The following is a 27,432-nucleotide window of genomic DNA, read 5'->3' as shown; positions in this document are numbered from 1 at the left end:
ATGGATCAATTTCAAAACAGCAGGCGTGGCAAAATCTTAGTGTTGCAGAAAATTCTCCCATGGCAGGAAAATCAAAGAGAAAAGCTTCTGAATTCAGCTTACCTTGAACTACACTACATACCATGGGTTTCTAATGTCTGTGTTACTCTTATTGCAGTTCCAAGAAACTATGACCCTGTATTGCATCCATTTGAAGTTCCACGAGAGTACACAAGAGCTCTGAATGCAACAAAGCTAGAACGTGTGTTTGCAAAACCCTTTCTTAGCTCACTTGATGGCCACAGAGATGGAGTTAATTGCATGGCCAAACATCCAAAGAGTTTGTCTACAGTGTTGTCTGGAGCTTGTGATGGAGAGGTAAGCTGCAGTTACTAACAGCAAAGGTACCTTTCTTCCTTCTTTTCTTTTTTTCTTCCTCTTTTGTATTTTTTCTTTTTTTTAAATACACCCTGCTTACTTTTCTCTTGTGTCTTTGTTCAGCATGATACCCTATTGTCTCTCACAAGGTGCAACTCTGCCCACTTTGTGGTAGTGTTTCTCAAACTGCAGGTTGTAACCTCCTGGCATGCAAAAGGTTTCAAAAATCGTTAGGCAGCGGCTTTTAGCTGTTCAGTTGTGAGGAGAGGGTGTGATATTCAGTTCCTCAGGATGGAGCAGTGATTAATATTTACAGTCCATAGTGATTGCTTTTTGCTGCCCATGCGATCCCCTTCCTCCCCTTGGAGAAGTTAAACCGCTGCAGGTTCAGAAGATCACGTGAAGTCAGATGAGCTAGGGGGAAGGAGCATGCAACCAGAAACTCTGTGGAATAATAATTTAGCATATTGCCTAAAAAAATGCTAACTCCATATTTGTTTGATTATTTTACATTAATATTACAAAAAGCAAGCAAGAACACTTTAATTGGAGTCAGCTGCAGAAAAAAAAAATTGCCTGTCTTTTCTGTCCTCTCTCACCCTTACGTTGCTCCTTTGATAGTACTTGTATATTTTAAAGGTGTCTTCTGGGTAACTGGTTGCTTTCTGCTTTTTATAGAAGGTGCTTATGTCATGCCGTAGTGTAAGGGAGATTAACCTTTTCAAAGAGGAGGGGAATAAATTGATATGAAATGTTAACCTGATTTCTTACTGTGGAGCGAGTAAAGTACTGTGTACTATAAATCCATGCAATTATAAAAACTGACTTCCATTTCTTTGTTTTTTAAATGCGCCCAAATGCTTTGAAACCAAAACCTCTGTGAGAGTTGGACATCTATATAAAACGTAGTACAGAAACTGGACTGAAAACATTCTGTTTGTTCCAAAGGCTATTTCCTTGTTCTTTTCTCTTTAGAGGGGTATATTTTGCTAAAATTATCACTGCTGCTGTTTCTTAGCAAGAATTCTAGCTAAAAAACAGGGAATGCAAAAATACAGTAAGTGTACAGCTTGCGGGGGCGAAGGGTTAAGAAGGAAAGAGCTGCACTTTTAAAACTCCTTTTCAGTAGAGGAATAAATAAATAGTTTTGACGTTATAAAATCTGACTGGTGTTCAAGCCAGCTACACCACTTCGTTACAACATGTGTGATCTCTTATACTTACATATGAACTGCAGTTGTGGGCTGTAGAAAACTTAAATAACATAATACTTTTCTGGTTTTAACAGGTTAAAATTTGGAACTTGACCAAACGACAGTGTATTCGTACTATACAAGCCCATGAAGGCTTTGTTCGAGGCATGTGTGCGCGTTTCTGTGGTACATCATTCTTCACTGTAAGTATAATGTGTCTCCTTTGTACAGTGTATCAGTACAGAGTGCCTGTTCACCATCTGTTTTCCAGTCCGCAATTTACTCTCTGCCATACAATATTTAAATATTGTATGAATACGTTTATTAAATTTGTCAGTGAACCTGACAATTCTGTTTCTGATGAAATTTTTTTGATGCTGTGATATGGATATTATTCAAGACTATGGAAGGGATAAATACCAGGAAATTGCTAACAGATGGTCATATAATTAAAACTTGAGTAAACTAGTTTTCATTAAAGTAGTAGATAGATTACGTTCATTGAAAGATGTACAAACACTTAGAAAAGTAACCATTTGTGTATATTATGATTAAAGATAAGCGGATTAAGTCAAGATGGTTCCATGTTAATTAAGCTTTATTAACTTAAAACAACCACAACTGATCTAGTTGCACGTAAACCGTCTGGAAATAATATATCTTCCTGATTGCATTAAAACAATTCCAAGATAATACAAGAAAAATAATTGGTTTTGAAGACTAGAGTTTCCTGCGGTTTGGCTGCTTTTGAGCTGGGCGTAAATAGACAGTAGCGAAAATAGCTCTTTTATCTCTTCTGAAGTACATACCAGGTCATGAGGACAGTAGTTAGGATGTAGGGGAAGTCATAGCAAAAAATTCTAATGGCTTCAAATTAGAATACCGTTTAGACAATCCCTCTGCCTGAAAATTGAGAGAGAGGAAGAAGAAAGAGAAGCAGGGCTGTCAGGACAGGAAGTTAAACTTGTATGGCTAATATTTTTTGGCCAGTTTGCCTGATGCAAGTCACTGCACAGCCATGCAAAAGCTTGTGCTGGCATAGTGCGAGAGGTAGCGTGGAGTCAGGAACAGGCAACTGGAGCAACTGAGGTGGAAAGTGCATTTTAACTGTTTAGTTGCTCATCAAAATGACATCCAGAAGACAAGTTGGAACATAGGAAGTTCTGTTCCAATACACGGAAAAACTTCTTTACGGTGAGGGTGACAGAGCACTGGCACAGGCTGCCCAGGGAGGTTGTGGAGTCCCCTTCTCTGGAGATTTTCAAGACCCCCCTGGATGCAGTCCTGAGTAATGTGCTCTGGGCAATCCTGCTTTAGCAGGGGAGTTGGACTAGATGATCTCTAGAGGTCCCTTCCAACTCTGAAAATTCTGTGATTCTGTGATTTGCAGTTTAAGGTGCCATTTGATTAAGAATCACAAAATGTAGCCTAAAAAAATAGTCACCATTCCAGCTTACCCTTTTCCTACTTGACCCTGGAAGTATCTCTTCTGAAAACTGGAAAAGATTTGTGGATCGAGATAAAGACAGTTGAATAGGTGAAGGAAAGGTGGTGGCTGGGGGGGAAACAGTGACAAACAGGGAATTGGTCACCTCCTTTTCACAAGCAGACAGTCTCTGAGCAGCAGCCACTTTGGAAACCAACCCCCACCTCCCCTTTCTTCTTCCTCTACCCCAACTCTGATTGCTGGGCATGATGTTATATGGTATAGAATACTCCTTTGGCCAATTCAGGTCATCTGTCGCTCCTGTGTCCCCTCCCAGTCTATTGCCCATATGGGGGAAGCAGGGATGATGACAGACAGAGCTGGGTCCAGCAGGGGAATGTCTTGACACTGTGCAAGCACTGTTCAGCAGTAGCCAAGGCATTGGTACCTTATCAGCACTGTTTTAGCCACAAATCCAAAACACAATGCTATATTGGCTGCTATGAAGAATGTTAACTCCGTTCCAGCCATATGAAGTACATATACCTTCTCAGTTTCTTGTGAAATATTATGATGAGGATAACTAATCTTCAGCTTGGCGGTATAAAAGGGAGCAGTGAATAGGCAGGAAAGAGCACTTTACTTCTGTGTATGTCATAGATCATTCTCTTTTGAAAGGCTGCCTGTACTTAATTGTAAAGCACATCTAATAAAATAAACAGAATATATTTATGTAAAACTGTACATACTTTCTCCAATATTTGCAGGTTGGTGATGACAAAACTGTGAAGCAGTGGAAAATGGAGAGCCCAGAATATGGAGAAGAAGAAGAACCTATTCATACAATTCTTGGAAAGGTAGTAAATCTAAGTTTTGATTTTTCTCACGTCTCTTCTTTTGAATTAAATTTGAACCAATTCTTATCTAGCTTTTGGAGGAGAGAGAAATGGTTTGATATCACCTGTTATCATAATGGGTTGTAAGGTGATGGCATCAAATTTTATAATGGCGTTTTAAAAGTATCTTCACGTTTTTGTTACATTTATTTCACATGTGTCCAGAAAGGAATCTCTCAAATGTCATCAGAGACTACTTAGATCTGTCTCTACTAATCATCCCTTTCCTGTGATCTGGTCAGATCTTTCTGTAGTCTCCTTCTGTTCAGACGTGTGTTGTCAGTGCTTAGTCTGCATTAAATAACTTTCTTTTCATGCCAATACCTCAGAGCCATTCAATAAAAAAAATTAACTTTACGTCTGTCTTTTTGACAAAAGCAGCCTAAAAATAGATACTTCAACACTTTCAATTTATGATGAGCTTATTTTAAGAACAACATTAAATGCTTTTTGCAAACAGATAGTTTGAAACTCTTTAATTATTGTAATGTCTATGGAATCTGTTCAGGTCCCCATTGAAAATTCGTAGTTGTACCCTTAAAATTTCCTTTTGCTTTAAAGTCAACCAAGACTTTGTAAATGGGCTTCTAATGCTGACTGCATTGTAAATTAACAAGAAGTGCATGCATGCTCATTAAGTGAGTACACAGAAAGCTAGTCTATTGTGTAAGGGTGCATCTGATAAGACTTAGTTTCTGGTAACAGTGGTGACTTGGTTTTCAGTAATATGAGTGAATAAAAACATGGCAGACTTGATATGCAATGATTTGTTGATCTTTTTTGTAACAGAACTTACTTCTGTGTTTGTTTATACAAATGGTTTTGTAAATTTGTGTTTGGTTTTTTTTGTTGATTTTTTTTTTTTTTTCCCCCCCTTTTAAAGACAGTGTATACAGGAATTGATCACCACTGGAAGGAAGCTGTTTTTGCCACCTGTGGCCATCAAGTGGACATTTGGGATGAGCAAAGGACAAGTCCCATGTGTTCTTTGACATGGGGTTTTGATAGCATAAGCAGTGTAAAATTTAATCCCATCGAGGTAATGCTTCTGTTAAATACTGATCAAGAAAAATATTGATTTCCATATAAGATCTAAACTCTATTAACACAATCTTTAATGGCTTTATCCAAATTTGGATTTTGATATGTTTTAACGTAATATTTAGGGAGGTTTATACATATAATTTTTATTTATGGCTGTGTTGCTTTGGAGTGTAGTACCATGTATTTTCATCTTTTTATCTTTTTTTCTCTGACAATGGGGGAGAGGAGAAAGAAAAATAGGGTGGTCTCCATTCTGCCCACAGCAGTACATATCCCGTACCTCAGTTGTACAGTGTACCGGTTATGTGGCTGTGAAGTTCTCATCTGTTCCAGTACTGTACTCTTTGTGACCAAGGCTTCTCCCCCTCTCCATGGCAAAACAATTGTATGTGATCTTCTACAGCAGTTCCTATATACCTCTTGGCTGGGCTGTGTTCATCGATGAAGTGTTTATGAGGAACTGCTTGTTACTTTTGAAGTAGAGAGGACTAGGTGGATTCAGAATCTTACAGGGGAAGCTATTAAAAATGTTCATGCTGAATAATTAGCTGCACAGACAGAACAATGAATGTATTTCCTTGACTGAAAAAGGAACTATTTGACTACCAGCTTTGTGAAATAGCTTAGGTATCTAATGTAAGCTGTTAATCATACTCTAGAAGTGTTTAGAAGACCCTGCACACTGTTTTCTGTGTTTGTTTTTTTTGTTTTGTTTTTTAGACATACCTTTTGGGAAGCTGTGCTTCTGACAGAAATATTGTGCTATATGATATGAGAAAATCGACTCCATTAAAGAAGGTAATCTTTTTAACAGAATCTTATGGCACTAATAATTGTACTGAATATGTAAATAGTCTGTAACTGTTGATGACAATAGAGAAAGGGAAGCTCTGAACTGTGAGTTCACTGAGTTTTCATTGTCTAATTTTGAGTCTTTCAACTGAGTTTGAATTAATGTTGGGATTTAAACCATGTGGACTTAAAGGGCCCTTTTCTGCATTCAAACGGGCTGTCACGCTTACTCTGTTGTAATTCTTGATTAAAGTGCCTGACCTGACAGCAATTTCACAATAAGAACTTTATGTTCTATATTGCGTTCTGTCTGTGTATGTGTGATTTTCTTTTTATTATCATTATTTTTTTCTCCTCCATGCCAGAAGCAAACAAGGTAACTTCTAAGGCATTTCCTTTCCACTATTGGAGAGCCTTGCTCTGCATTTGAGAAGGTGTTTTTCTTTTGCATGGAGACAAATGCCCCTCCCTGCCCCTGCACCTAGTATAAACATTCAGAAATCCTTTGCAGTGGAATCAAAATTGTATTTATACGTGGAATTTACCAATTACATGACGATTCCTATTTATTTTTAAGAGAATGTATGTATTTACTTAAAACAAGAAGCCAGTATTTCATACGCACATATTAACCTTGATCAAGTTCGGTGGATTTGAGTTCCAGAACTATCTTAACAATTTTCTTCTTGAAATACGAGATTCTGGCTTGTGAATACACACTCAGTATCCTTCTGGTATGTTACGTACTGTCTGCAATGACACTGTTATGATATATTCTAGAACACTATAATGGTACTTAGCTTAGTTATAAAATAGGAATATTGTTGGTATAGCAGTATTTATTTCTCTCCCTGTGCCACCACTATTTTTAATGACATTTCATTTCAGCCGCTGAGACAGTGCTTATAAAGAAATTGTCAGTGATGCTAGTTGGGGACCTGAATGTTGAACACTGCCAGTGCTGTAGATCTGCAGTTACAAGTTTAAAGGATGTAGTTTGAGCCTCTGTGAACCAAGTTTGAAGCGAACAGAATTTTACATATGTATATATGCTAAATATATAAAAGTACATGTGCATATATACACGTGTGCACATATGTATATATATGCGTATCTCATGTAGTAAGCAGCATGCTTAGGTGCATTTCCTGCTATAGGAGTAACACGCTGATGGATAATTCCGTACATCATTGGATATAGTGCTGGGTTTCCTGCTGGGATAAGGATGATTCTCCTGCGGAGAGGCAGGTTGAGTGTCCATTTCTGCATAGAGAGCTAAGAGCTTTGTAACTCCCCAGAGAAGGGCCCTGCTTATTAGAGGTACTTTACCTGTGTATGGGCACTGGCTCCTAGCACTGCTGGGTTCCTGGTGTTTGATCAGCAAAGCAGCTCACCCACTGCCCTGAGTTTGGAACTCGGTGGGAGTCCCTTCCGTAGCAGAAATAGGAGTACAACTTTACACATCATGAAGCTGTAGCTGTGTTGCCCATTTGTCCTGTCTGTGAGTTTCATAGTCTTAAGTTTCAAGGAGGAACAGATTAGATGGTGAGATGCTGCCTAAGTGCAAAATAAGAACTAGTCTAAAAAAGCTGGGAAAAGTTGAAGGAAAGCACTCCTATTGCATGACAAGAGGAAGATGTTTTAATCGAAGTTGATACACTTTAAAACTAAAAGTCGTTCTTGTGCACCCTGTGGGATTGCAGGAAAGCTTAGTGTGTTTTAAACATAGACTTCAGCATTTAAACAGCTGGCAGGAACTGTGTTGCCGGTCATTTGTAACATGCTTAGGTAGGTAGTAAAGGAGAACAGATTGACACAAAACTGGATCGCACAAAAAATTAATCTCAAAATCTCTGGGCTGACACTCTTTGTAAGGAAGTGCTCACAGTTAAAGTAAGCAAACCAAGACAGCCAAGTCTTCGGGGGCTTCACAACTTTGACTTGTCTTAATATGGACTTTTTCTTATGAAATGCCTAAGCTTATCTACAGTTGATTAAAAAAGTGTCAGGAGATGGCTCTGCTAAAGGTTTAGATTGTTCTGCAATGCCATTATTGACGTCTTTACAGCAGCTTAAATGACTTCCAGCCCAAGTTGCCTTACATAGTTGTTACTGAATATAATGTTAGAACTGTACAGAGGATCCTTTTCTTAGGCACTATTTTAATTCCAAATACCGCTGCTGGAATCAACTGAATGCTTGTAAATTTGGGTGAAAAAATAGTGATGCAAGATGCGGAGCATGGACTTTAACCAAACCTGACCCCTTTTGAAAAAAATCTGGGTTTTTCAGCAGTATCAGAGTTATATTGTAGCATGATTTAACACATTACATGTGTAGTAACTATTTGAACATTTGTCATGTACTCATTTTGCAATGGCTGAAAAACTTTGACAGGGAGGGTTAAAGAGCCCTCCTTCGATTATTAGATTTTCAGATACATGCAAGGTTTATAACTAGATGAACAATACTGAAATCTGAACAAATTCTAGTTGTCACATTACTTACTGTAAACATAGGGCCTTTCAGTGGCCTATCCTTTCAGTAAAATCACTTTTTAAAGTAGAGATCACTTTAGGCATCTGTGGATTACATTCAGTTCTAGATGCATATAATTTCTGATAACGAGCAGTATTTTGCAGTGCAGACTTCATATTGAATGGGATAATGTCACCCAGGAAATGAGGACCTGTGGAGAATGTGAATCATCAGAATATGCAGACACTCATAAAATCACAATTTTTTTTTTTTTTGGGGGGGGAGGGTTGTTCAGTAGAAGTCATCACTATTAACTTGCTTTAAGATTGTATTCATTATTGTAAAAGTTATGATTGTACAACTACATTTTGTTATACGTATGTAAATTCATGGTGATTGGTATAGTAAACTAAGAACAAAAATGAGTTTGGAGTACCATAGCGTTAAACACCCAAATTTCAGGATTTTCAAGTAGGATTATGGCTGGCCTGGAGCATTGTGGAAAATCCTGTTTAGAGTCGGTCAGTTTGTTAACAAGTTGCTCTGAAATTATACATCTACTTTGTGTCAGGCGTGCTGGATGGGATTTATTTTTAAATACAATGGCTGAAAGCTCCTCCAAGACTCAGCAGAAGCCAAAGTTGTTGTGTCGTGTGGGGTGTCAGATGACCTCCTCCCTGCCTCCCCTTCTCCCACAGGGGCCCAGCTGTTACTGCCACAGCAGTCCTCCAAGGTGGGGGCATCCAACATACAGCTTCTTTATACTTCTTGTCTAATCTAGTGTTAGCAAAGTAGAAGGGTCTTACTAGGCTGTCATCAGTTGCGTTCCTCCCACTTTAAGGCAAACTGACCTCTTTGTAGCCATCTGCTTATTAGCAGCAAGCCAATCTTATGAATGTGTAGAAAATGACTTGCTGCTAATACAGTGATAGTGGTGAGTACATTACAACACAGTAACTTCTACGCACATTGCTTAGCACTTCAACAAGAATCATAGAATCGTTTGGGTTGGAAAGGACCTTGAAGATCATCAAGTTCCAACCCCCCTGCCACAGACAGGGACACCTCCCACTAGACCAGGTTGCCCAAGGCCACGTCCAGCCTGGCCTTGAACACCTCCAGGGATGGGGCCTCCACAACCTCTCTGGGCAACCTGTGCCAGTGCCTCACCATCTTCAAAGTGAAAAACTTCTTCCTAGTGTTTAATCTAAACCTGCCGTCTTCCAGTTTATAGCCATTCCCCCTCTGTTGCCACAGTAATGGCAACTGTCCTGGAGAATTCATGACCATTCTATGAACTGCAATTTCAGAGATAAAATAATGAAGTGTTAGTAATAACTGGGAGAACATCAAAATGTTATAACAGCTTTGCAAACGCTGGTTCGCAGCATCAATTAATGACTGTCCTTTGAAATGATCGTTTAATTACATGTGTTTATAGATTGCTTAACTAAAGGTTCCTGTAAATATGATGAAGTGAAATTTTTCAGAAGTTCCAGGTTTACATGTTCTCCACTAACATGTTTACATGTTAAATGACCACTTTAGAAGAATTTGCTTCTAAGATGACTTCCAGAGGAAAATTTAATCATGGAGTGGTTTGGGTTGAGAGGGACCTTGAAGATCATCTAGTTCCAACCCCTCTGCCATGGGCTGGGACACCTCCCACTAGACCAGGTTACTCAAAGCTGCATCCAACCCGGCCTTGAACACTCCCAGGGACGGGGCATCCACAGCCTCTCTGGGCAACCTGTGCCAGTGTCTCACCACCCTTGGAGAAAAGAAACTCTTCCTGATATCTAATCTAAATCTATCCTCTTTCAGTTTAAAACCATTACCCCTCATTCTATCACTGCACTCCCTGATAAAGAGTCTCTCCCTGTCTTTCCTGTAGGCGCCCTTTAGGTACCGGAAGGCCTCAATAAGGTTTCCCTGGAGCCTTCTCTTCTCCAGGCTGAACAGCCCCAACTCTCTCAGCCTGTCCTCACAGCAGGTGTTCTTCAGCCTTCTGATTGTCTTTGCAGCCCCCCTCTGGACCTGCTCCAACAGGTCCACGTCCTTCTTATGTTGGGGTCTCCAGAGCTGAACGCAGTGTAGCACAAAGCAGAGAGCGTATGATGAGGGACGGGAAGTCTTGAGTTCCAATTTTAACACTGCTGTAATGTCACTATTTCTCTGCTCAAATTCTGTATCTAGGAAGTGCTTGTCTCCAGTGGTACAGAAAACTTTGAATATAGTGAGTATTTTACTCCCTATAACAAGGTAGTGATGTGTAAATATCTTTCAGGTTATCTTGAACATGAGGACAAACACATTATGTTGGAATCCCATGGAAGCTTTCGTTTTTACTGCAGCAAATGAAGATTACAAGTAAGTGTGACCTTGCTTTTTTGATAATCCCAATCATGTTATGTTTTTAATCTGTGGTTTTGTGATTTATCATCATGCTAAAGTACGTTTTTAAAAAAACTACCTACATTCTAAATTTGAATCACTTAAGTAATAACCTAGAGAATTATAGGCTCACTGATTTTTTTTAAAAAAAAAAAATTAATTGATAATAGACTACCTCTTCCTCTGTATTTCAGTACCCAGGGGGGAAAAAAAAAAAAGCAATGTAACTTACAAAAAATGCAGCTGAACCAGTGCAAGTGTAACTTGCGGTGGCACCTGGAAAATAAATACTGTTGGTCCAGTCTGAGGCAATATAAGTGTTTATTTTCTTGTCAGCTCTTGTGAAGTTGATATATTGTACTGGTCAGCTATTTTGATGAAAACCTTTCTTAAAAAAAAATAAATTAATCTTTTGTGAAACAGTTCTAGAGACTGCAATACTTATCCTTTCAATGTCTCAGAGCAGTTTTTTTACTTTTGAACAATACTATTCATGTGAACGGCTAATCTGATATTGAAAAAGCTGTCTCTTCAAAACTAGGCCACTGCAAAATGTGTTCCACATCCTTTTTTACAGGAAGTCGGTGATCTATCAATAGATCACTGTTTTCTTCTAGAACACAGGAATTTTATCACTTATTTTAAGGCTGTTTTTCCAAGGAAATGGAATCTGGCCCAGACCGTGAAAGTGGGTGTTGTGTTTAATGTACTGCTTTTCACCTATTTTGGTTATGGTATGGTAGGGCTAACAGGCTATCTAATCTGTTTGTTTATAAATCTCACCCACCCTCACCCCACCCACCCCTGCTAAACTAAAAATGGTAGCTCTTACTGTCAGGGGCAACTGTCCTCTTGCAAACTAAAGTAATTAGTCTAAGTGCAATGGCAAATGCATGTATCAACAACGTCCGTGCAAGTTTTGCCTCGTTATATAGAGTAGTGGTTTTGAATACGATGCTAGCATAGTTTTTCTTGGGGAATTTAGAAGGAAAAAACAATAGTTGCCAGTAAACTATTGAATAAGAGACATTGGATTAATTTCAGTTATGCATTCCTCTGCAGCGAGGAGGGTGAGAAACCTGCTAAATTACCAGTTTTTAATATAGTAGTTCTACTAAATTGTATAACTTAAGCAGGTTTCATTAAATGCTTTGTGAAGCATCTTTGCTTATTGGCCCTAGGCAAATTAATGATCTGCTCAGTTATTATGCCTTGCTATGTGTCAGTGGGCTTATTGATTCAAAGTGAGTACAGGTAGACCTCACCTGAGCTTTGAGGTACTTAAGAACAAACCAACTGTGGTCCAGAAGCTCTATGTTTATTTTTAATGTAATGCTTTTCTACAAGGAGCGTGCTCTGCTGAAGTAGTATCTCCAAGTATTGAAGGACCAAGCTTTGCTTGGACTCCTACGTTCTCTGGGTGACAACCAAATGGGAACTTCACGGAAGACTTGGAATCACTAGGAGTTCCCAGTATGGGAATATCTAGAAACCTCGGCAAATTGATAGGCTTGCTGTAATGATTCAGAGATGCTTGTCCAAGTTCAGGTTATATACTTATAGCTAAAGATGGAGTAAAGGAGGATAGTGTGGTGGTTGGAGAAGTGGGTTTGGTCAGTGACACATCAACAGATGATGAAGGGAATAGTGGAGATCATCTATTCTTTGACAGTGAGCAAGAAACCTAGGTCTGATCCAGTAACTAAAGCCTCTGGTTAATAAACTTTTTTCAAGCCCTAAACAATATATCGTTCTCTCTTTTCCTGTGTTATGAGCAGTTTTAAAGAGTTCCCTCTGCAGTATGGATCTGTCTTTAAGTGCGGCTTATGTGTGATCAAAGTTCAGCAGAAATGTACTATTTACTTAGGAGCTGTTAAAATATTAAGTTGTTGGTGTGTTTCTTTTAAAGCTTATATACTTTTGATATGCGCTTTCTTGAATCACCTGTGAGGGTGCATATGGATCACGTGTCTGCTGTTCTTGATGTGGATTATTCACCAACTGGGAAAGAATTTGTCTCTGCCAGCTTTGATAAGTCTATCCGCATTTTTCCTGTAGACAAAGGTCACAGCAGGTGAGTGACTCTACAGCTTTGTCTCTTGTTGTCATTCATTCCGGTGACCTCCCTAGTCCTCAAAATTTTGAATTCATTCATTAACATCTTCATTGGGGCATTTACTTCCTGTGAATATTGTAATCTTATTCTGTATATAATTTGAGATTGACAGGTCACGTAGTTGACAGATAATTCTGGAGTATGTGTTACAGTAGAACTACTTAATGGATAGCAGTACTTAAGCAGTTTTGAGTTAAAATTACAGTGGATTATTGTTCTTGGGTGTACTTATTTGTATTTTACCAAGATGAATCCCATCTTATTTCCCTCTATATGTATCTTTAATGTTTCTAGGTCACTTTGTACTGTATCTGTCACCACTTAAGTTTGCAGTTTCTTACAGCGTTGTAGCATTTTGTTTTCTAGGGACTGTCTTCATCCTGTATGGGTGATTGCTAAAGATGTTACGTGAAAAACATTGTTGTGTGAATGAAACTGAAGATCAGTTTGGGACACTTTTGCAATCTGTTTCAGAATGCTCATTACCTTTTGTTCACATTTTGTTAACCAGGTTTTGATTCATGTGACAAGGCTTTGAATACAATTCGCTTTGAATTAGTTTTTCATGTAAGATTTCATAAGGCAGTGTATTAAATATTTTGCTGAAGTTCAGATTTGATCTACTGTGTCTCCATTATTATTTTTCTTCAATTTGGTGAGAATTGAAGCAAGTTATCAGATCTCTCTGGTATCATTTGTTCTTCATAAACCTACCTCTGTTACTTTCTGTTGTCAGTTCTTCCTCTTTTTTCTTTATTCTTCACTTTATTTCTAGTTGCCTTCCTCTGTCCAACCTTGGCTCCCCCAAAAGTTGCTGTTAGGTCAAGTTCTAGGTGGTTTAGGGGGTGATAATGTTGAAATATTGATTGGGGGGAGAGTATATTTTTCTTATTGATTGATGCAGTTATGTATGCATTATTCAATGTAACTGTTGGTGTGCTCCTATTCTGCATTAAAGATTAAGAAGGGCTGTTTACATTTTGCTTTTTAACTAATCTACAGGTAGTTTTCATTTTCTTTTCGTCTTGCAATAATATTTTAAATGTAATTAGGTATTGCAGTTCCTTTGGGGGTCTGTTTGTTTTGTTTTTTAATTCTTATATTATTAAGCAGTTCTTGTGCTCTACAGATTTTCCTTTCTGTGAAATAGTTATGTTCACAGAAGTGGTGATATGCAAAGTTAAAGCACATCATTGAGGGGAAGCTTGCAGATGCCATAAGGCAACAGTAAAAGGCTTTATTCCACATTACAGCAGATTTTTGCCAAGGCCTGTGGAAGGAATTTTCCTCTTTGTCCCCGGCTTTTTCCCTTTCTGTGTAGTGGCCATAAATCTAGTGAGGAAGAGCCTTACAAAGGAAGAACTTAGCTTCATATAAGCTGACTAGGGCATTCTGGAACACGTAAAATTCTTTAGAAGCTGGGCTTTTTCAGAGTTGCACAGTTGAAATTAATCCCATGGAATGGAGAAAAGTCACCAAATGGAAGATCTGATCCCACCTGGAAAACTGGGAGGGCAGTTAAGGATGTCTGTAAACAAGGATCCTGACGATACTCCAGTTTTGACTTTTGATCTCCTGCCAATCTGAAAAACTCCTAACTTCCATTGCTTTCTATTTTATTTTAAAATGGAAATTGAAATGAAATTAGGAAATTGATTAGCCATAAGAAATAAGATTTATTATGAAGTTGATTAAATTTAGTAAATTTTTGGTAAATGGAACTGGATGGCTGTGTGAATTTTTTAAATGACAGATCCAGGTTATTTGGCCATGGTTTGTGTTTTTCCTTTCTCTGGGAATGTTATTAAATAACTTATGATGACAGCAACAGGAGAGGCAAAGGCTGAAAATTCAGAGTAAGGAAAGGAAAAGTATTCAGTTCCCCAAAGGTGCGTGAAGAAAAGCTTTGTTATTGAGCCAAATAGTAAAATAAAAATAAGCATAGGAATCCTTGTGAAAATGCGTATGTGGACACATACTATTAAACATCAACATCATTAAAAAGCTGATGTATTAATGTTTTCTGAAGGTACTCATGCTCAGTCTTCCACACAGTTGTTCTAGTAGAGAATCACTTGACTCTGAATTACAAAAGGTGGTTAAGCTTATTAAAGCTTATTTAAGGTAGAGTATTGATTACTTTTGTTTTTCTCACAACCCTTCCAGCTCAACCCTTGTCTAGTTTTTCCATGGCTCTTGAATAGGTGTTATTTCCACATTTCCTTTCCATTACTGCTTCTATTTTACTTGTAAAACTAATGAGGTAGAAGAAAGAGAATAATCTATAAGCTGCACTGCGTGGCTGATACACTGAGGGAGTGGGTATTAGTGGACAATAAGTAGGCCTTACTTATTTTTCACCTTTAGAATGCTAATAAATAATTAAAATTACCAGGAAAGTGTACTTAGTCCTATATTTTTATGGCAGAAATGAAAGAATAACTTTATAAATAATATTGCTCTGCTTGTTTGGTACATAGCTAATGAAAATTAGGTAAGTTTCATTTAAATATTGGTTTAAGCGTAATGTAGAAACCTTTTTCAACAGGTGCCAGCACTTCTTGAGCAGGAGTCTAATTGGCAGGAATTAAATGTAGTTTATGCTTTAATAGCCACACAGCTGTTCTGAATCCTTTTTTACTAGCTGATATTTCTCACTGAGTTCTTGTTTGCAGGACTGAAGACTTTTCTTTGAGTTTTAAGGGTTATAAAATTTTTCCTAGAAGTCCTTTAGACAATGATAAGGAAGTCCATTTTTGGGGAAGGGAGGTAAATCATAATGAGGAGTAGCCAATCCATTGCCATTTTGTAAATGGACAGCTGGAGGTGTTTATTTACTGTTCTTTTTTTTTGTTCATAATGGTGCTCTCAGATTCTTTGGCACCCATTCTTCTGCGGTCCCGTTCTCTAATGCTCAATCAGTGCAACAGCATATTAATGAAAATTATTTCAGGAATGGTATGCATTCATATTGTACACCCATGGCATGTCTTGCAAAAAGTTATTCTTTAGCTATTTACTCTAATTTCTATGAAACCACCTATTTAAAAAGCATCTTATCGTAGGTGGTCCTTAATCAGTCGAACCATCATACTTTATTTGAATTTCTCTCTCTCTAGATTTAAGATCAGCACAGTGTTTTTAAAAAAGTCAGATTAAAAAAAAAAACAAAACAAACAACAAAAAGTAAAAAATATTTTTACTTTGAACAGAATGCTTTCTGATACTGTAGAGGTAATGTTGATGGGAAAAGTGATGGTAGATCATTTAAAAATGTTTTTCTTTGCTTTAGGGAGGTATATCATACAAAGCGAATGCAGCACGTCATCACTGTAAAATGGACTTCAGATAACAAATACATTCTCTGTGGCTCTGATGAGATGAATATTCGTCTGTGGAAAGCTAATGCTTCTGAAAAACTGGGAGTGGTAAGAGTTGGATTGTGCTTTTTGTTATCGCAAGACAGATGTTTGGGGCTTTTTTGATGTTATTACAACTGGTCAGCCTGTTCAGCTTCTAAAAACTTGTTTCTAAAGGGGTGAATGTAAAATGGTAGTTTGATATTTGTATTTAATCTGAAAACTCACATGCACAGTATAGCTCATTATAAATTGCAGTAAATTCAATAATAATAAAATTACATGGCTTCTTATTGCTACACAAGGTGACTTTTTTTGGTCTTGTTTACTGTTAATAATAATCATCAGTTCTAACTAGACTAGAGTTTTTTACCTGGGTGCTACAGGTGAGAATTCATCCCTTTGCACTGGAGAAAAAGCAGTACATTCTGGTTTACCATGCAGAAGTCATTCTACTGAAGCTTAGGGTTACTACTTTTAAAAATTTTGGCTGGAATTCGACTGGTTCGTGTGTAGTTCATACTGTGATCAGCATATGCATTGTAAAAGAGACCATTTGCACCGATGCGTAACTGAGATTGTCATTAACCTATGTAATTCTCAGATATCAAGTACGCAAACTAGTGTAGTGTCTGAAGTCTATTTACTTCAATGTAAGTTGGTTTGGTTGAAGTGTTCCTAGTAGGAACAGACATCAGTCTAATTAGATACATGTCTTTTCAGTTACACTTGTTCAAAAGTTTATGTATAGACAAAGCCAAAACATTCTGTTACAGTTGCCACTTGAATATATTCATCTGCACAGTTGTACTAAAGTATTGGATGACTTTGGAGAATGAATTTGACACTTTGTCCGGTGGGAGTAATCCCTTTATGTAGCTTTGTATTGTTAGGGTATTTTGGAGGTGCTTACATTGCTCTTTCTGAGCCCATCAGCATAGCTGTCAGATAATGCTTGGGGGAATTCCTGCTTGATCTTGTGGAAGATTGAGGGGGTAGGAAAGGGAAGCTGTAATTCAGGGAAAAATATCGTACAGCTAAGAGGATGGATCTATGGCACAGTCATGTCTAGGGCTGCTTGTGATTACCTGAAGCTCCATCAAGTGATAGTATCTCCATAGGAGGGAAGTGAAGCGGAGCCGGGAGAGGTGGCAGGTGAATGGGAGTGGTGGGAGTACTTAGGGCTACAGTGTGGAACGGGGTAATTCATGGGCAGTTGTACACTGTGAAGCACTGGGTATGGAGTAGCACAGCTAAAACTGTATGTATATCTTCAGCCACAGCCCACCATTGGTATTTGGAAGTCCTGTGATTTTTCTCATCTTTGCTACAGAGCTATAGAGAAAAAAAAAAAAAAAGGAACCAATACAAAACACAACTTTGTAGCCTGTACAGTATTTGTGGTTAAAAACTACTATTTAAGTTGAATTTCTTTAATGGAATGACTCTTCTTTTTTTTGAGGATGCTTTTTGTTTGTTTGTTTTTCTATTCTGAACTGATTCTTGAGATTTTCCCATGGAATGCTTCAGTCAAACATTTAAGTATCAGTCCCATGCTTGCTAATTCCAAGGACTGCGCAAAGCTCATTATAGACTTTACTTTTTGATTTAACTTTTATGTTGAATTTGCTTACACAGGGCGGTGTTGGGCAGAAATATTGCCTGTTTTCCTATTGTCATATCCGTATGCTATGGCAATGCCCTTTTCACCTGATTTTATAGTTTTAACTGAAATTTTCTCTTCACTTGCTGTATGCTTAGTGAGAGAGCAAGCTCTCTCACTCTAAGATATTGTTCTGTAACAGAATCGTCTGGTATTTTTGACATGCATTTTTACTCTGTGCTATATGTGTGAAGGACAAGTAGGTAAAAAGAATGTTAAAAATACCATTTTCGTATAGAATGGTTCCTAATATTTTCAGGTGTGAACAGCAAATTCACTCTGACTACTAGGTGGCATTGGCTCCTTTTCTTATGAAAGAGTAAGGATACTTGGCTCTGGCAAGTAATGGGCAAACCCAACTACTCCTGCATAGCAGAAGTACTATTGGCCAAAAGGACGACTTGGTTATCATTTAGATATTCAAAATGTAGAGTGGTAGATGACATTCTGCTGTTTTCTATAGTATTTGCATCAGTGAAAACTGGCCACGGATGGGCCTAAAAAAGGCACTACCAATTATGACTATCGGGTATTGGATGTTGCACATTAATATTCTTGCGTTCTTTGACCTGGCAGTGAATCCTATGTAAAATATGCTGTCCTTTGGGTTTGGGTGTTGGTGGTGGGTTTTTTTTGTTTTTTTTTTTTGTAAGTACATTGTTGATGCTTAACATGCATCTTGGAGGCTGCGCATACGATTCATTTCTGCTGTTGTGGGATCATACAAATATGGCTTTTGTAGCATGCATGTGTGTCAGGGCTTGTAAGCATTTCTGTCAAAGCTCTTTGGCTATCGGCTCCCAAGAGAACTAGGTCACTAGCTATCTATAACACGCAGGTCAAGTGGGGTGTGTTTTCTTATTTGATTTTTTGTTTGTTTGGTTTGGATTTTTTTATTTACTATGAGAAATGAAACTAATCCCAGCATTTGGAATACAAAACTCGTCATGCTATCTTCAAAAAACCATCTTGCGACATCAAAAGATATCTTAAGAAAGCAAAATTATTTAGAAATACAGGAAGAACTTACAAGGGACATAGTGAATTATGTAGAAAAACTGCTCTCATTTCACATGGATGATGCTAAAGAACTTGTAAAGAATTATGTTATAATAAGAAGAGATAATGTTTCACATCCCCATATCTTGTGTGGAAATGCGTTCAAGCATTATGCTGTTGAAGCTTTGAATTTAGGAAAGCACAGAATTTGGATATTAAATTAGTTACTGTCCGAAGCTGCTACAGTTGTTAATTTTTTTTTTTTAGAAGTGCTATGGAATTTTATTTTTCAGATGTTTAGAGAGTAATTGTTGCTAATAGGACTTAAGAGTGGAACCTTTATGGCTTATCATGTTCTTGTATATACCTTGGAAATGTTCCTTGGATTTGGGCAACTGCCAATCCTTGTCTGATCCACCCTGGTAGTTCCTGTGATTCTTAACATTGCAACTGTTAATGGCTATTTAACAGGTTCCACTGTTTTTCTTTAGTACCTGGTCCTTCTTTTTTTAGAGGATTGGTGTTCTTATCTTCATAGACATATGCTTGCTCATTTTATAGATGTCCAGTTCTTCCATAGTCTGTGGCTATTTTTTGAACACTTTGAATATTCAAAGCTGAACATTCAGTAATTCTGTCAGAAGTGTCAGAATAGGTCTTAAATGCTTAGTTGCTTGGTCTGCTATTTTTCTTCGCTGAGAAGATTTGATTGAATGACTCATCCAAAGGTCACTGTATTTCTGATATAATGCTTACATCCTGTAATACATTGTATTTTAAGATGGATCTTTTTGGGGTGGGGGTGGATGGAAATCAGCATCCTGAAAGAGAAAGAAAAATGGTAATCAAACATTTTTTTTTTTCCCTTTGGTGAGTACTTAGTCTTACTTGGTTTTAGCATTGCTGGGTTCCAAGGAAGTACTTACGTTGTGACTGATGAACATTTATCCAGTCAGAAAGTTGTACTTTCTGAACCGTGGCTACCCTAGCAGTCATCAGTTCTGACACGCATGTTTCTTTTGGTTTTTAATGTATTTGGCATCGTACTCATTATCCAAAATCAGTGAAACATTAAAGTAAGAATAAAAGTCTCTGGAGGAGCCAGAGGCATGCTGTGTCTCCACTCCACTGGCAAATAAGTCTGCATGGGTTTTACATAGGGGTAACAAACCCCAAATCTCTGTTGGAGCTGCTGCAGAAGTTGCTTTAAAATAATTTGCAATGTTTAGGTTTTTTAATAAAAGTTGATAAAATAGTAATTATTATTAAATAGGACTTAACCTTGCCTGAGTGAAAAGTCTGGAAAAGCAGCAGTAATAGAGTAGATTTCAGTTAATAGAATAAAATTAATGTAATTAATACAAAGAAAGGGATAGATTTTTTTTTTTAATTGTAGTGAAAGCAAAGAATCATCAGTAAAACTTCAAAAAGCTGTATTGTTCTTCAATCTATTGACACATTATTAAAAAAAAAAAAAATCTACACCTGCAGTTCTTAGTGTAAATGCTTGGTAACATTACTTCTGTGAGTAACAGCTGCAGAATTTGGCTCTGTTACATTTCCAAAGTAGTTGGGAATTAGAGCAGAGCACTGGACAATTGAAAAAGAAAACTTTCTGCTTGGGAATGACTTGTATTTCAGTAAGTGTAAAACTAGTGTCAAGAGTGAGTGAAACAATAGGTTTGCTGCTTTCTTAGGATGCAGAAATAACAGCTTTTGAGTAAGGACTGAAAAAGATGTGCAATTACAAGTCTTGGTTTTGATTAGCAGGAGGGCATCTAAAATGGTCTAAGTAATTGTATATCCTTTCAGTCTGCTTCCAGTATACGGTTCCATTTTGTGAGATAAGGCTGATAACAAGCAGTACCAGATACTGTGTGACGTGGCAGTCTTTTTGTAGTGATTTTGGGTTTGTGATTCAATGCACATGTAACTTCACCCTTTTGCTATGATTTGATGCTCTTAACATCTACATTACCTTTCTTTTTTTGTCATCCATTTAGATATAAAAAAGCTGTAAGTTTGTGGTCCGAGGAAACAATGAGTAATAAAGTTTATGGTAATAAATTTAGAAATGTGTTTTCAGCAAAGCAATGGAAAAAATTAAATAAAGACAAGCTATGGTGTAGAAAACTGCTGGGACACGTTTGCATTCTAAAAATATGTTGCATCAGTGCTCTGTCTGCCCCGACCTAGAAGGGCAACCTGGGCAAGGTAGATAAACAGCCATTTCATATTCTCATGCCGAATTACAAGTCTAATAGTGTGGAGTTTAAAATACTGTACAATACAAATACAGCCCTCTTTAAAAGGAGAATTTTTTTGTTAAAGGTGGTCTTAGCTCTTCAGTCAGGGCTCTGGAAAAATGCTTACCTTCCTTCCGCTTAGATGGGAAAAATAACCAGCCTCTATCATCTGGAGGGAGGAGAGAGAAGCATAAGCAGTTTACTCGAGGACACGTTTTCCTGCTGCTGACAGCTTGGGCTCCCCAGTTCAAGAGGGACAGGGAACTGCTGGAGCGAGTCCAGCGAAGGGCAACCAAGATGACTGAGGGATTGGAGCATCTCCCTTATGAGGAAAGGCTGAGAGAGCTGGGACTCTTTAGCCTGGAGAAGAGAAGGCTGAGGGGAGACCTGATTATTGCTTACAAGTATCTAAAGAGTGGGTTGAGGAGGATGGAGCCAGACTCTTTTCAGTGGTTCCCAGTGACAGGACGAGGGGCAATGGGCACAAGTTGGAACATAGGAAGTTCCGTTCCAACACACGAAAAACTTCTTTAGAGTTAGGGTGACAGAGCACTGGCACAGGCTGCCCAGGGAGGTTGTGGAGTCCCCTTCTCTGGAGATTTTCAAGACCCCCCGGATGCAGTCCTGAGTAATGTGCTCTGGGCAATCCTGCTTTAGCAGGGGAGTTGCACTAGATGATCTCTAGAGGTCCCTTCCAACTCTGAAAATTCTGTGATTTTAGAGTTCTTTTCCGCCCTTTTTCACTCTGGATATTTGCTGTGAAGTACTGCTGTGGTAATGGCACAAATCAGCTGTCTTTCTGCCACATAATTTCTGTTTCCCTGATACAGGAAGTTGCACATTCCCTCTTGAAATGTATGAAAAAAACGGTCATACATCATCTTTGAGCATGTCTTCCACTCGTGATGTCATATAAATCCTAATTTTTTATATTGTAGGGTGTTCTAGTCCCTATAAACAAAATCTCTAATCCTGCTAAATCGTGCTGTGTTTACAGCATCTTCTCCAGCTCAAAGCAGAATGAGAAGTAATGCTGTTCTCTTCAGTTGTTTACATTGACCTTTGTAAAATGACTTGCAAGAGAAAGGTTGGAATTCAGTGCGTTATTGCAGTCTGCTTTCTTAGCTATCTGCTGTCTCTCATAAATAGACAGAAATTTGTCATAACTGCAAAATTCTCTTTTACCATCATGTAGATGAGGGTGCACTTAGCACAGGCTGGTATATGGGGTGTTGGCATGCGGTAGTTGGATGGAAAGTCACCAGCTACGTGCCTTTCTATATTCCACATTACACGTGAAAATGGAATCAGACTCAAACATAACCACCTCTTAAACTGTATTAATTTTTTAAGTAAGATATCCTGGATGTATCTTTAATTTAGAGATTCACCTCTTGTCTGTAGAATCATCAAGGTTATATGAAATCGGCAGCAATTTGCTCTTCTTAAATGAAAGGAAAATCATTGCATTTAATTAAAATAAAACCTCTTTAATTTGGATTATGTTGGCAGTTTTCTGCAGAGTGGGAACACCTGGGATTTATTGAGTGTGAACCAGCTATTCGGGCTGGCACACCAGACGGAATTTCAGCAAAGGTTGGAGGGAGAACAGGGGGAATAGTTTTAGTAGGTTAAGGTTGTAAAAATTACTTAGTTGCAATTTGAGAGGTCATGATGAATGTAAGCAGAAGGCAATGTTTTTTACAAATAAGAAGGTATGGAGAAACAGAGGTCCTGAGTAAGAATTTTCTGAGCAATGAACAACTCTGCATCTGGTACTTGGTTTCTTTTTTGTCCCAAAGGAGAAACTCCTTTGCCATATGTTTTATTAAATACTTGCTTCCAGACCATTAATGGTATTTCAGACCAAAATTATTATTAGTATGATATTTATTTTTTTAGATTTCATGAAATATTCTAACAGAAGTCACTTCTAAAAGTGATCTCCAGAGTGGAGAAGAAATAGCCAATTGCTGATTTCAAAGGGGAAGAAAGCATGTTTCATAATAATGTAGGTAGAACTTCCAAATTTTTGTGTGTGTAATAAAGTTGTTGGTTTTATTACTACTTTTCTTTTTTGTTAGCATCTGAAACTCAGGTTGTGGTTTTTTTCTTGAGAAAGTAAGAAATTAGTGAAACTGAGTAATTTGCAAAGCTGAATAAATAGAAGTTGTCTGAACTATTGTTTTGCTTTTAATACTTTAGGCGCAGGTAGTAGTGGATGAAATAAATGTGGGAGGGCAAAGGACTTGTGCCATTGCTTGTATGAAAATATGAAGGGTTTTAAGATGTCTGAAATACTGGAGTTATAGAGTGTATTTTGGGCGGGAGGGTAGGAAGAAGAGAATAGGATTAGCCTCTGTTAATATTTAATATTAACAGATTTTCTGTTTACATGAAAGCGCACTAGACTGAAATGTAGCTGAAATTCCCAGAGATCCAAGCAAATCCAAAATACGTAGAGACTGATATTCCTTGTGAAGCAGTGCATGCTTTAAACAAAACCACAGTGCGTGCAGATTTTTTTCCTTTTGGTAAATAAGCATTAGGACCAAAGGAAATCTATCTAGTTGAAAAGAAAAATTAAATATCCTCTGTAGGTTAGCTGTCAGGAAACAGCATTTCTCACTTCGTGTTGTTAATGATGGCTCAGGCGTAATTTTAAATATGAATACAGTTAAAGTCTTTTGTGGTAACACTAGTTTACCTGTATTTCATGTGTTTGTGATATTAAGATATTTTTAGCTGCGTGATGAAAGTTGGAACTCCCTGTGTGCTATATAGTCAAGCTAATACTTGAAATCTGATATGTGCGCTGTGCTTCCTAATGGATCAAGGTGCTGGGTAAGATACAGGCCACCTAAAGACCTGTCTGTAAAGCTGTTCATGAAGACAATTCATTTATAGCATTTGTACTTACACTGGTTGGTGATTAAAATGCCTGCAAATCTTTGTTTCACAGCAAAAGTTGTTCAGCAGCAGAGGTTAGAAAAGGAGGCAGACTCTGATCAAAGAGGTTTTACTGTCAGCTATTTCTATTCCTTCTTTCTCTACAGCACATTAAAATCTGATTTTCAGGGAATAAATTCAGTTATTTCACTGAATTTTGAAACTGTGATAATGCTTTGTGTTTAAGCATTGGAGTATTGTTGAAATTGCAGGTTTTTAATACTTTCCTACCCTAATTCTGAAGTTCCTGTGGCTACAGCCATTTGCTAGAATGAAGCAATTTGAATTAAAAATGAAAATTTTGTTTTTGTAGAGAAAATTGTGACAGTTAAATCCCTGTTCTTTTATAACATGCTTCTCTGGTGTTTTCCCTGTAGCTTGCACCACGAGAGAAGGCAGCTATGAATTACAATCAGAAGCTGAAGGAGAAGTTCCAGTATCACCCAAAGATCAGGCGCATTGCTCAACACCGTCACTTGCCTAAAAGTATATTTTGCCAAATCAAGGAGCAACGTATCATGAGAGAAGCTCGTCGGCGAAAGTACGTCTTCCTATTCTGGTTTTGTTTTCTCCTGATCTTAATAAAATGCATCACTGCAGTGCTGTAGCAGCAATGTATGGGAGTGATAGAGCGACAGTGTGTGGGAGGAACACGAATAAGCTGCTTTTAACATCTGAATAAGTGATCATGAACTACTGGATTGATTAAGCTTTGATCATAAGGAAAATGCAGACAAGTGCCAGTAGCAGTGACGACTGTCTGCTTCCCACAAGTTCACTGAAGAAGTGGGAGCAAATACCGTGTTGGAAGGAGCCGCAGTGCTCTGTTAAGAATGACATGATGCAACATTGCAAAGGAAACAGAATGGGCTGGTTTGGGGGTGTGGAGGGTTTGGGGGCTTTTTTGGTGGTGTTTGGGGTTTTTTGGTTTTTTTTTATACCAGACTCCAGGATGAGTGTTTTCTGTTACCTGGATTATTGCCATATTGGAATTTCTAGGAGTAAAAGGTGGCATACTTTGCTGTAGCCATTAAATTAACAGTAAAACCAAAGAGTGGTGGGTGTTAGTCATCTTTCTCAGCTGAAAGATTCTACAAAATTGAGCAGCAAGTGCTGTTGACATGAAAACCAAGTAAGCTGAGCTCCCAAGAAAAGGCTCAATTCAAAACTTTTCTAAATTAGCGAATTTTAAAGTTATTTTTCAAAGGGACAGCTCTCCTCAAAGGAGGAAGTACATGGCCTTTGATTAATAAAAGCAGATCAATTCTTAATATTTTTTTTTTTAATTGTAAGATATCTCTATTAGTAGCTTAAGGAGGAAGTTAGTATTTGTTAAATCTTTATGTTGACTACTGAACTTCATTTTTCTGTTTTTTGTTTCTAGGGAACTGAATCGTCGTAAGCACAGCAAACCAGGATCTGTGCCATTTGTGTCAGAGAGGAAGAAACATATTGTGGCAGTAGTGAAATAATTGTTCTTACATGTACAAAAGTGTCACAATGAAAGCAAATGTCACTATTGAATGAATCCACTGTTAAAAAAAAAAAAAAATAAAATTGATGGACATCGGTGAGACAGCATATGGCTCCAGAAACATGCCTTTTCTTCCAAGTATACACATGCTCTGATTTCTCAAGCCATCGTCTGCTTTGGGCAGTCATACGAATTGGCCCTGTAATCTTTTATTGCCATTTGCATGTCTGATGTTACTGGCCCAATGCTGTGTATTGCAGTGGAGTTTGACCCTTTTGATATAAGCGGATAACTTGGTAGTTGGTGGAGGATATCTGTAGTCCTGATCCTACTCCTTGATACTGTTACTACAAAAGAAGGATGAAAAAGGTTCAGATTTGTCAGAGGCAAAAAAAACTTTGTCCCATGCAGAATTATAAAATCAGTTGTCCTTATGCTGTTTTGGGGTTTTGCTATTTTTTTTTTTTAAATAAATCTAATAAAGTAAACAAGTGACCTTAAGGCAATGGACTAGATTTTGATTATTCCAGCTGACAAATACACTGCATTATACTTATTACAGTACAAGATATTACTTTTCTTTTATCCAAGATGAATTCAATGGGATTCTCAGATATCTGTAAACTTATTAATAGTTTTGTTCTGTCTTCTTAACTATTGTTATATAACTTGACAAAAATTCAGACTGTTGAAGTTGCTAATATTAATAACGACATAGTTGAATAAATATATTTTCTCTAACTTATTTAAAACTTCTAAAATCTGGATGAAAGATGACACAAGTTATGTAAACCCCAGAAACTTCCTTAGGTGACATTTATTATAAGCCTTCTATTTGGAGTTTATATAAAAATAAAAGCTTCACATTTCACAATGTACCTGTAGCTCAAAGTTCTTTTACTATTTGTCTGGAAGATGGTCTGTTTCTCTTCCACTGGGATAGTCTTAGGTTTTTACTGAAGACACTAAGGTGATCAGAAAACTATGCTGGAATTCAACTAGGCCTTCTAGGCTGAAGGCTTCTTTTGCAGAAATATGATATATTTAATAACCATAAGTGTTGCTTAACATCTTGCATACAAAAGGATATTGTTAAGCTGTTGCACTACTGTGCAGTCTGTAACTACATTCCCCCCAAGTTTATGCACAAAAAAATTTATGAACTCAATTAGAATAAACTTTATAGTTAAACAATAAACTTTTTTTTTTTTTAATCTGGAAATTGAGCACTTTGACCACTTGCCTTCATGTAGCATCCTGTTTAATGTGTGTCCACTGACACTAACGTCTATATACATTTCTAGCTTTTACTCTTCCAGCACTGTTTGGGCAAGATTCCTGGATGATCATGGCAAAATTATGGCTGTTTGGTGATAAGAGGCCATAATGTATCTTTTGCTCTCTGGATCACTTACCTTATGGCGTGATGCAGGAAGAGGAGCAGATCTGAAGAGCTCTAAGTAGGATGATGGGAAGCGGTGGAACAGATCAGGGAATAGACTGATGCTGGCTGTGTGCCTGTTGTACTAATACAGTGCACTCTGTGCCAAATACAGTTTATTTCCTTTCTGAAACACTGAGAAAATTGAGGGAGAATGTGCGGTCCAAAGTATGGCTTGTGACACAGCTGTAGTCAAGTCTTGCACAATTTGCAAAACCAGACTAATCTTCTGGAATGTGATTAAAAATTTTCAGCCTTGTCAGTTTAGCTTGAGTTGATGTGGTTGGTTGTTGATTTGTTGAGTCATGATAACCTCTCGTGTGAACAAGTCCTGCTGTGTGGAATTTATTAGCTTTTGGTGCGGAACTCTGGATGTAACTAGAGAGCTTTCAGTTCTGAAGTTAGTTTGGTTACAGTGTGATGTTGGTGTGGATCTCTACAGCATCAGTCATGTCCAAAGGATCTCTTTGTGTTCAAAGACTTTTGTGTGCTATTGCTTTCAGACAAGCATCCAAGTGGAGTAACTCAAAGGATCAATCAGGGTTGGCTAAAAACGCTGCTAGAGAGATTGTAACAGCATGCTGAAAAAAGGAATTTTAAAGTTA

General features: G+C 37.7%; 1 protein-coding gene across 1 annotated transcript; it reads left to right on the top strand.

The window, feature by feature from the left end:
• On the top strand, positions 1-25,453 carry DCAF13 (DDB1 and CUL4 associated factor 13). Its single transcript, XM_009891908.1, has 10 exons — positions 1-357; positions 1,646-1,753; positions 3,744-3,833; positions 4,756-4,911; positions 5,637-5,714; positions 10,474-10,556; positions 12,490-12,654; positions 15,989-16,124; positions 24,290-24,453; positions 25,297-25,453. Exons 1-10 carry the CDS (start codon positions 1-3, stop codon positions 25,382-25,384), a joined length of 1,425 nt encoding a protein of 474 aa, XP_009890210.1. The 3' UTR covers positions 25,385-25,453.
• Positions 25,454-27,432: the final 1,979 nt, after the last annotated feature.

Source organism: Charadrius vociferus, unplaced genomic scaffold, assembly GCF_000708025.1.
Source record: "Charadrius vociferus isolate BGI_N301 unplaced genomic scaffold, ASM70802v2 scaffold15, whole genome shotgun sequence".
Lineage (NCBI taxonomy): Eukaryota > Metazoa > Chordata > Aves > Charadriiformes > Charadriidae > Charadrius > Charadrius vociferus.
Note: the sequence above shows the minus strand (reverse complement) of the source record. Positions and strands in the feature narration are given on the sequence as shown.

Coding starts and splice junctions, on each gene's coding strand:
- DCAF13 (XM_009891908.1), top strand. CDS start 1: ATGGATCAATTTCAAAACAGCAGGCGTGGCAAAATCTTAGTGTTGCAG. Junction 3,834..4,755: donor TTCATACAATTCTTGGAAAG/GTAGTAAATCTA, acceptor CCCCTTTTAAAG/ACAGTGTATACAGGAATTGA. Junction 12,655..15,988: donor GTAGACAAAGGTCACAGCAG/GTGAGTGACTCT, acceptor TCTTTGCTTTAG/GGAGGTATATCATACAAAGC.